At 34.0% G+C, this 10172-nt stretch overlaps 2 protein-coding genes across 5 annotated transcripts in view; one reads left to right on the top strand and one right to left on the bottom strand.

The window, feature by feature from the left end:
- Window positions 1-10172, top strand: part of LOC101743270 (pseudouridine-5'-phosphate glycosidase) — a 134661-nt gene that overhangs the window by 121760 nt on the left and 2729 nt on the right. For 2 of the 4 annotated variants that reach the window (XM_012692358.4, XM_012692357.4), the window contains exon 11: window positions 5085-5965. The exons of the other annotated variants lie outside the window; for them this stretch is intronic. In XM_012692358.4, coding sequence (XP_012547812.1) covers window positions 5085-5572 — 488 coding nt within the window. In that variant the 3' untranslated portion in view covers window positions 5573-5965. Of the gene's footprint in view, window positions 1-5084; window positions 5966-10172 lie in introns of those variants that run through there. 4 annotated transcript variants of the gene reach the window in all.
- Window positions 7202-10051, bottom strand: LOC101744089 (uncharacterized). Its single transcript, XM_004928426.5, has 3 exons — window positions 9745-10051; window positions 9348-9623; window positions 7202-8900 (listed from the first exon to the last, which is right to left on the bottom strand). The coding sequence occupies exons 1-3, from the start codon at window positions 9878-9880 to the stop codon at window positions 8632-8634; spliced, it is 681 nt and encodes a 226-aa protein (XP_004928483.1). The 5' UTR covers window positions 9881-10051; the 3' UTR covers window positions 7202-8631.

Genomic DNA, 10172 nt, shown 5'->3' with positions numbered 1-10172 from the left:
TATTTCTCATTATATGATCCCTGTATATAGCTAAATTCATGTCATATAGAACAGGATATCGTTTTACCAACTCAATTAACTGTACGTCGGTCAAATCAAATGCTAAACGCAAAAAATATGTGCAAAAAACGCAAAAAATAAATGCAAAAAAATAATATTAAATTGGCATAAATTCTGTTTGAAGGGTTAAAGAATGCTTATATGCTATTTTATTTTTAATAAAGGATTTTGTAAATTTTCAACCACAAATTAATAACATTTAATCAATTTGTCTATAACAAATAAAGACGTGTATAATTTATTGTTTTTTTTAATTTCTGTATTTAGTTATGCAATAATCAAATGCCTTAACTTTAAAAACATATAAGTTTAGGGGCATTCGCTACAAGATGTCGCTAGTTTCAGTACTAGTAAAAAAATATCAAAATAATTTAAATAAAAACTTTGCTAATTAAAATATTCACTAAAAATTTATTTCCTGTAATCTAACCTATCCATCAAAAAAGTTTTACTATTCATAATAAAAATAACAACTAGGAACAAATCACGCACAGTCAATTTAAGATTCCTTCTTCTTGCTTCGGTTTCCTCAACACTGAGGGTCGTGACCACCTCCTCGCAACAAGAGTTTATTACGGACCATTCCACGCCATTTGCCTCTATCTGCCGCCGAGTATAGAGCATCGTAAGTTGTGGTGTCGAGGGTAGTGCTGATCTGGTCAGTCCAACGATAAACATACTTACATATCGACGCTTGAAAGGCAATCCTGACTAAGCGACAAAAGTAGGCAAAATGAGTTAGATACACCATTGGAATCGTCTGATTTTTCTGCGTCGTTTAGTATAGGTTTCATCACTCTGTGACGTGTTTTATGTCGCTTAGATATGGTGTGATTTTCATAAAAATGCAGAGTTTTTTCCTACCAAACGACAAAAAAAAAGTTATTTTAGAGACATCCTGCAGTTAGGACATTTTAATAATAAGGTATTATTTACTTAGTCAGTTATTCATGTTTTTAAATTTTCATTTGTTTGTATTTATTTATTTTTACTTGTTATGAAATTTTTCTTTCAAACCACTTAGTAGATTTTACCTATACAAAGTAGTCGTAATTGGTAAAGTTATACAATTTAACTTGAAACAAAATGGAATAATATTGAATCTTAGATAGTTTTACTTGTTTAACATAATACCCCTTTCCATCCGTAAATATTTGTACATGACAACATTTCTAATAACTACGTCGCCTAGATAATTTTACTTGATTAATTTCAATGGTTACTTTTGGCGCTTAGTTATGTGTACCCGTAAACAAAATATATTTTTTTGTCGCTAAGGAACTGCGCGAGTTTAAATACGTCGCGTGGGTATGCGCAACTAGTCGCGTACCACGTTTTGGCGGGCTGGTAAAAGGTGACATTCGTAAGCTGGGCGTCGCTTAGTAAAGTCGTTTGTCACATTATTTTGCATTTTGTTCCCATGAGGGAGATGTGAACCACCAAATAATACCAAAGAAATGACTATAGATTCCGTAAAAAGATTTATCAAAAGCTTACAAAGTCGTCGTGGCCTAAAGGATAAGGCGTCCGGTGCATTCGTATGTAGGGATGCATTGGTGTTCGAATCTCGCAGGCGGGTACCAATTTTTGGAATGAAATACGTACTTAACAAATGTTCACGATTGACTTGCTCGGTCATCGTTGTCGTCGAACCCGTCGCTTGCGACGAAGGGTTCGGCGAGTAAATTAACCCACAGACACAGCCCACTGAGTTTCTCGCCGGATTTTCTCAGTGGGTCGCGTTTCCGATCCGGTGGTAGATTCTGCGAAGCACTGCTCTTGCTAGGGCCAGTGTTAGCAACATCGTCAGGTTTGAGTCCCGTGAGTTCACCTACTAGTTAAAGTTACGCTGATACATCTTGTGAGTCTGCACGGGTAGGTACCATCACCCTGCCGTGATTTTTGCCATGAAGCAGTAATGGGTTTCGGTTTGAAGGGTGGGGCAGCCGTTGTAACTATACTGAAAACTTAGAACTCATATCTCAAGGTGGGTGGTGGCATTTACGTTGTAGATGTCTATGGGCTTCAGTTACTACTTAACACCAGCTATGCTGTGAGATCTTGATCTGAGCACTAAAAATAAAAAAATACCAGCGGTACCTTCGCATTACTATCGTCAAGATTCGAGCAAAGTTTACCTTTCTGAAGAAATTAGAAATTAGGCATGGATATTGTAAGCGAGAGAATTTTTCGTAAAATATTCCAAGATAATTTCAACATCGCATTTCATGTACGAAAAAAATGAAAAATCCTGAAAAACTAAAGTGAAAAGTAATAACATGAAATAGAAAAAGAAGAAAGCTACACCCGTTTTAGAGCCCACAAAAATATACACCGAGATGATCCGTCATCTCATATGCTAGTTTCGGAAAAAGTACTCAACACGCCTTTTGCACAATCTATGCTTTTGTATTATGCTCGTAGTAGGAAACTAGCCGTATGTAATTTTTGTGTTTATGAAAGTTACTACTGGGATGTTTTTTGTTACTACTGGGATGAAAGTAATGGCAAGCGTGGCGCCAATGAGATTGCAACTATTTTACATAAATATATTCAGTCCATTGATGCTAGAAGAAACGTTACGCGATTACTTCTCTATTGCGACTGTTGTCCAGGCCAAAACCGGAACCATACGGTATTAGCAATGTTGCATTCATCATTACAGGAGTGCAAATATATCGATATTATTCAAATAAACTTTCTATTGACGGGACACACTTACATGTCGATACCATGCTATTGTAGAGAATCGATCAAAAAATATCACTGTTTACGCATCGTCACAATGGTTTACAATATTTTCAACAGCTAGGCAAGATTCATCGCCTTTTCAGGTGGAAAGACTGAGCTATGAAGATTTTTATAAATGGGATAGTATTAGTGATAAGTACTTCAAAGGCAAGATCCGTGTTATGACTTTCCAAAAATACAAGCAAAGCGTTAAATACAAAACATCTATGAATGCTTCTGCATCATCTTTTGATGTCGAAGTTCAGCCTAAAATCATGTTATCACTGACATCTTGTTATAGGTCTCAGTTACCCATATCAAAAGCCAAATATGATGATTTGCTCAAACTTTGCACTGACAAAGTCATTCCTAATTGTCTTAAACAAGAGTTTCTGAGCATTCCACGTGCACGACATTGTACGATATTGAAGATTGTGATCGATTAACAAAAAATAACAAGATCTCATGTCGCATATCTATCGTATGCCTTTGGAGAGTGATTAAATTACAATAGTGTTGTTAAGTTTGGTTATGTTTAATAGCAGAATACAATTTATTATTGTTTTTGTTGTTGATTTACTCTGAAAACTAGAGCTTTTATGAGTTTTAATAATTCTCTATTGTTTTTAAGACTGATGAGGCAATAACTAGATTTTGGTATTATATTGGAATACACTACAATGTGTTATGGTTTATTTATTTAATATTGTATAAAATATAATAGTAATAGCGTGATTTTGTTACAAAAAAATATATCCCTATTGTCTCTTACAATAAATGTTTATTCATAAATGTCTCGCTCTTTTGGTTTCGCTCTTTTGCATGATTTATCAAAGTAATTTATTACATTTTAGTTCAATTCTTTACACTTTCTACATGCATAAAAAAATGGAATAGTATTTAGATACATTTACTCGATTTGTTGTGAACTATGGGATCACTTTAGTCCAATATACCCAAAACGAAACTTTAAGCTGTGCGAATTTGTCTAACTTTACATGTTACTGAAAATCTTTCAACGATAGCTCATATTGTTTTACACGTTACTCCAAATCTTTCAATGCTGGCTTAGATAATTTTACTTGTGACGAGAAACCTTTTATATAAAATTCAGATAATTTTACCTGTTTATCAAATTATGGACAATATATATAAGCGACAATAACTGCTATATACACAAATGATAGGCAATAGCCTTTAAGTATATTCAATGGGCAAAAAAAAAACTATATCTAGGTCTATTAAAATAATTTCAATCCTACAGTTAGATTCGTTAAAATATTTTTTTTTCCAAATATTTCAACTTTAAATTGCTCTACTGTAAAGTTCACGCATTGTCGCTTAGTCATGTTTGCCTTTCAAGCGTCGATATGTTTTAATATATACATACATGGATAGTAAGCACCCAGACAAATAGCAAACAAACCTGTTCACCATACCATGTTTGTCCGATACCTATGGGAATTGAACCTCGATCCTCAGCACATGGATGACGGAGAGTTTGCCAGCTCTTGTAGCTTAGAGACTATATATTAAGCATTATTAAGCACTATACGATTGTTCGTTTTAATGCAGAAGCCGCATGTACTTTTGAAGTTTAGGCAAGTACCACACTCTATTTACATATAAAAAGTGTCCGACAAAAAATGAACAATTAATTAGAGTGACGCCCCAAGTAGCAAGAGGTTTTTTTTTAAAGATAGTGCCAAAAGGTATAGTGCCATACTATGTATATCAAACTATACTCGGTACAGTATATTAACTCATGTTCGAACCTCGGATGAGATAGAGCTCTGGCGAGACAGATACGTCTTTGGCGCAGAGCGGATCTCTTCCGGCCAAGCTAACCCCATGCCATTTTAAATCTCTTGGTCAACGGGCTACCCGAAGCACGCTGATATAGCGCTATTTGTAACTCACGGACACTGTATTGGGTCAGGACTGGCTAGAGTTAGAAAACACGGTCTTCCTGCAACACTCTCGAAGTTTAATTTTAACTTGCAATATTAACAAATTTATTTTTAACTTGCAATAGAGCCGCTCACATTTTCTCTTGGGTTTCCTTTGCTGGACCCCCTAATCGCTAACCGATAACACTTCGGGGAAATCTCTATCGTGGCGCCGTCTCGACAACAATGGGTTGACACCATCGATCGTACGATCTACGATCGATGGTTGACACAAAGAGAAGAGTGCTCTGCTTCTGTAAGATGTAATATTGCCTTAATACAGGATGAGCGATAAATTCACATGCCCAGCTACAGCAATAAATAAAAAAGATATTTTTTTTCCAGTGTTCTTCGAGCCGACCGACCGAAGGAAAGCAACAAAAATCCTTCAAAACAATGAGAACACGGTGGCTTTCTCCAGTCCGAATGTTGCGGAATTAAGAGCTATGGCTACCTTTCTAGAGCCAAATTTACGAGGCTCTTTAACTTCAGATTTAGAAGAAATTAAATTACTTTCAAAAATTGTAGCCAAAAGGGTACAATATTTGATAGTTACTGCTGGATCTAAAGGTGTATTTATTGTAAATAAAAATATAACAACAAAGGAACCATTAATAAGCCATTTTCCAGTTGATTACATACAAAATGTTGAGAATGTTTCTGGTGCTGGTGATTGTTTTTCTAGTGGTTTTGTACTAGGTGTTCTACTAGGATTAAGGAAATCTTTGTGTGTCCGCATTGCTTTTGAAACGGCAAAAGCCGCCTTACTCTGTAAAAAAACAGTCCCACAAAATTTAAATGTACGACTAGTCTACCCAAAATCCATTAAATAAAGATGACTACTAATAATTGCAACAAAAGAATTACGAATCTTGTTCTCAATTCTTTAAAATTACAAAATGACTTTATTGATATGATGATCTAAACTATCTAATATACAACATGTATACATGTAAATGTCAATGAATCTCAATAATATAAGAATAATTTAGTTTATCTTTATTTTGTAAATTCGCTGAATATTTTATTAAACAACAATCTTATACTTAATATTATAAAGCTGAAGAGTTCGTTTGTTTGTTTGAACGCGCTAATCTTGGGAACTACTGGTTCGTTTTGAAAAATTCTTCAGTGTTAGATAGCCCATTTATCGAGGAAGGCTATAGGCTATATAACATCACGCTAAGACCAATACAAGCGGAGCACCAATAAAGAATGTTTCAAAATCGGCGTTTTTTTTCTTCTTTTGAGAGCTTCCACTGCGTGCGCTGCGGAAATGGTTAAAGTTTCGCTAAATTAATGTATGAGAGAATTGTTCCCCTTTAAAAGATCTAGTCTAAAAAAGTCCGCGACAGCATATGTCTATACTAGTCTATAGGTATGTTAAGGTTGGCTCACTATTACCTTTTTTTATGCTATCCAAATTTGTCTATACTAATATTATAAAGAGGAAAGATTTGTTTGTTTGTTTGTTTCGAATAGGCTCCGAAACTACTGGACCGATTTGAAAATTTGTTTTTCCATTAGAAGCTGACATTGTCTCTGATGAACATAGGCTACTTTTTTTAAAATTTTTTGTTTCATGTGTGTTTTAATGTTTCCGAAGCGAAGCGAGGGCGGGTCGCTAGTTCTAAAATAAAGCATTATTTATGAAGGTGTTTTTATAAAGATGATGTTAATCCCTATCCAAATACGCTATTCATTACAACATTGAAAAACCCAAATCACTTCAAGATAGGCTTGGACAATTATAATTTTTCGGGATTTCTCCAGGATCCCATCATCAGATCTTTTTTTTGTTTGCTGAGATGGGTGGACGAGCCCACAGCCAACCTGGTGTTAAGTGGTTACTGGATCCCAGAGACATCATACAACGTAAATGCGACACCTACCTTGAGATATAAGTTCTAAGGTCTCAAGTAGTTACAACGGCTGCCCCATCCTTTAAACCGAAACGTATTACTGCTTCACGGCAGAAATAGGCAGGGTGGTGGTGGTACCTACCGGCGCGGACTCACAAGAGGTCCTAGTAATAAAGATCTTGATGAAAACAGGACCACTTGGGAAGTCTACCCTTTCGAACAAAAAAAGAAAAAATAATTATCAGAATCGATTCAGGCATTCTCGAGAAATCGGTGAACATACATAGATAAAAAATATGGTCGAATTGATAACTTCCTCTTATGAAGTCGGTTAAAAAGCCTGCTTTTGGTACCTTAAATAGCTCCTTAACATTCTATTATTGAAAAATATTTTCACTTTCTACGTAAATGAGAGGCGAGTAAAATTTTGCGTTATGCCAAAGTAACTCTTCCACGCGGACGAAGTCGCGGGAAAAAGCTAGTTACATAATAAAACTTTTACAAAATGAAATATTACTCAGAAATTTATTTAGTCCTAATGCTTGTTTACCAGTCTACAATTTTATTGTTTTATGGGAGATAAAAATATTAAAAATTAAATACAACACATACAAAATCATTTATTTATATTTAGAATCTTTCTTCATTGATAACACTAAAAAAATTATAATATTCTGTCTGTATGTAGACTGAAAAACGAGTAACATAAAAAAAAATGGTGCATGCGCACTTGGTGCACATGAAAAAAGTGAAACTTCTGTTGCGGTCTGTAGTATTGTGATTTTCTTTATTTTTCATCCTTAAATCAAATTTCTCTTGTAATATGGAGTGCTATGTATAAGAAAAACTAGCTCGCTTTGTATTTTCTCTCTCTCTCTCCACAGTCGAATGGTTCGCGAGACGCTGTATATTTTTCTCTCGCTCTTCCTAAATTGTATATTTTCTGTCTAGCCGTAACAAATCTGTCGCGAGTTAAATTTTACTCTCAAACACGCCTAAAGAAGTTTCACTTCAAAATATTTAAAAACATTGTATGTACAAAAGCAAGTTAACATATTAAATCTTACTAACCTTTTCTTCGAGCTTACCCACAAATCGAGTAAAATGGGATATACAAAATCTGTATCATTATAGAAATGTTATATTTGTACTTAGTACCCCTTACACATTTTGTAGATTCATACCTAGGCGTTTAAAATAAAAATAATCTTTAAGCGACACACAGTTTACACTCACAATACCTACACTAACAGTTATACTCAAATAGGCAACCTATTTATCAGTTTTTATTGGTTTTACCCTTATTATCAGTTTTTTTAACTCTTAGATTTATTTATACAATATATATTTGAAAATATAAAAAAAAATACAGGAATGCAGACTGGCCTGCATTGATGAAACTCATTCATACGCCTTACATAATAACTTTATTACCTATACTATGATGATGCAGTTGTGAGATTCCTACACATGCTCTGGTATTTTCATAATTGTATTCATTCAGACATGATTTTTTGTTCTAACAAATTCCAGATGACTTTGTGCTGCTGAAAGCTAATTAGAGGTAAACTAAAACTGGGGTAGAATGTTAGGAGCCAAATAAACCCGTCTACCTTATATCTAAACAATTTTCTCAGTGTTACCAATTGACAAATTCTATGATTACTTACGATATAAAAAACATCACCTTTCAGTGCTGTATACTGATATTTCTACCAGAAAATTGTTATAACTAAGCTGTGGTAAGAACCAGTGTAATACTATTTAAAAAAATGTTTATCATACTCTACACTCTTATGAAGAAATATTTTATTAGCTTTAGTAGATTAAAAAGAATAAGATGGTATCATTTCAGTAGATAGCTTGGTTGCCCCATCAAGTCGGCCTCAGACTTGTCTATCAATACTGGCAACCCAGTGGATTTGAATTTAATAGTTTTGTATATAAACGACAACCTAACTTACAACTACTTTCACATTGATGAGTTTCACAAAATGGACGGATTACATTTAATTAATATTACAATATCTTTAAATATCGGTGTGTCCTCTGGTATAACCAAGGTTCCTTTCATGCATATTGTAAGCGGATGGCTCACGACTCTGCATCTCATGCAGTTTTTTGTATTTGTGTACTCTGGCTACAATTAAAAACAGTATACCAGCAGGAAACAGTGATATTACACCCACAACTCCAAGAGCATAAGCCCAACCCAAGTCATTATTCTGCCAATGGGGCATCCAATCACGCCCATCACCTCTGGCTCCAAATGTCACAACTGATATGATTCCAGAAAAGCCTGAAAAGTACACAAATTGATTTTATTCTTCTCTCTTAATTATTAATATTAATTATTATCAGAAGCTTACTTTCATTGCTAAATTCATTTTACAGCTTACTCCTTACATATTATTTGCCTTTGTTTCTTTAATTCCCAAAGACTAATATAGATAATAATGATGATACAAGATCAATTAAAATTGAATTTCTAAACATAATATACTGCAACTAATATTTTTGCACTGCATTCAATGTACAGTGGGCTAAATGATTTGAAGGGTGCAGAGCAGCCATTGTAAAAAACTGCTTAGAACTCATGTCTCATGGCTTGGGAGGGAGAATTGTTTTGTCGATTTTATGGGCTCTGGTAATTACCTGAGATTCATTTTGTAAATATTTTAATTGAATAATGTATTTATAGTTAATATTAATATTCAAAATAAAAAAATTGATAATCAATACTAACCTCCGATCACTAACACAGTTCCTAAAGTTACCAATAGTGTCAAATAGTCATCATCATCCTTGTCCTTCTTTAAATAAAGAAAAACCAAAAACATCGAAAGCAGAACACAACACAATGTTATGGTGAAGAAGAACTGTGTCGCAATGAAAAAACCAGGCAATAAAATATCATGTATAATATAGAATTCTTCTTCAAATATCCACCAGCAGCTGTTAAAGACGGTATCGTACCAGTGATGAACGTCTTCGAATTTGTTGAAACATACTTCCCACAAACCTGAAATTATCACAAGGCAGTATTATGAGTTTGTCTTTTTACAGTCGAACCTGGCGTTAATGATATTGATGTTAATAAACAAAGATTTTTCCGTTTACGTTTACGTACGTACGATTCTTACCTATTTTCAGAAACTTTGAATCCTTTAGCTTCCCATCAGTTACCAACCAATATGGACTTCCAAATGCTATTATAATAAAAAGAGCTGCGAATGCGAAAAATCCCAAAGCAAAGTAGCCTGTCTTAGATTTCGTCATTTTAAAAACTACAAAAATTTAATTTTTTAAATAAGTTTAGACTAGTTTGAAAATATCAACAAACTACACGCCCTACCACAGATATTACATTAAGCATCAAATATTAAATCTATGATATCAAATAATTTTCTTACAGCGTATAATTAGACAGGCATAGGGAATTAAGCCCACAAACTATAACTTACACTAAATAAAAAATTTATAGCATGTAAGCTCATTTATAGTCTCATATTTTTGTCGTCCAGTCTACCTATTATTAATCATTTTAATCATACTTTTTCTTTTGTTTTAG

Source organism: Bombyx mori, chromosome 15, assembly GCF_030269925.1.
Source record: "Bombyx mori chromosome 15, ASM3026992v2".
Lineage (NCBI taxonomy): Eukaryota > Metazoa > Arthropoda > Insecta > Lepidoptera > Bombycidae > Bombyx > Bombyx mori.
This window is presented reverse-complemented; position numbering and strand designations above follow the sequence as displayed.

What these genes read in the sequence shown, in the direction of transcription:
- LOC101744089 (XM_004928426.5), bottom strand. Translation starts at nt 9,880, where the DNA reads ATGACGAAATCTAAGACAGGCTACTTTGCTTTGGGATTTTTCGCATTC. An exon ending in TTCAAAGTTTCTGAAAATAG is followed by an intron (nt 9,624 to 9,744) that starts GTAAGAATCGTA and finishes TGATAATTTCAG; the next exon opens with GTTTGTGGGAAGTATGTTTC. An exon ending in AACTGTGTTAGTGATCGGAG is followed by an intron (nt 8,901 to 9,347) that starts GTTAGTATTGAT and finishes TGTACTTTTCAG; the next exon opens with GCTTTTCTGGAATCATATCA.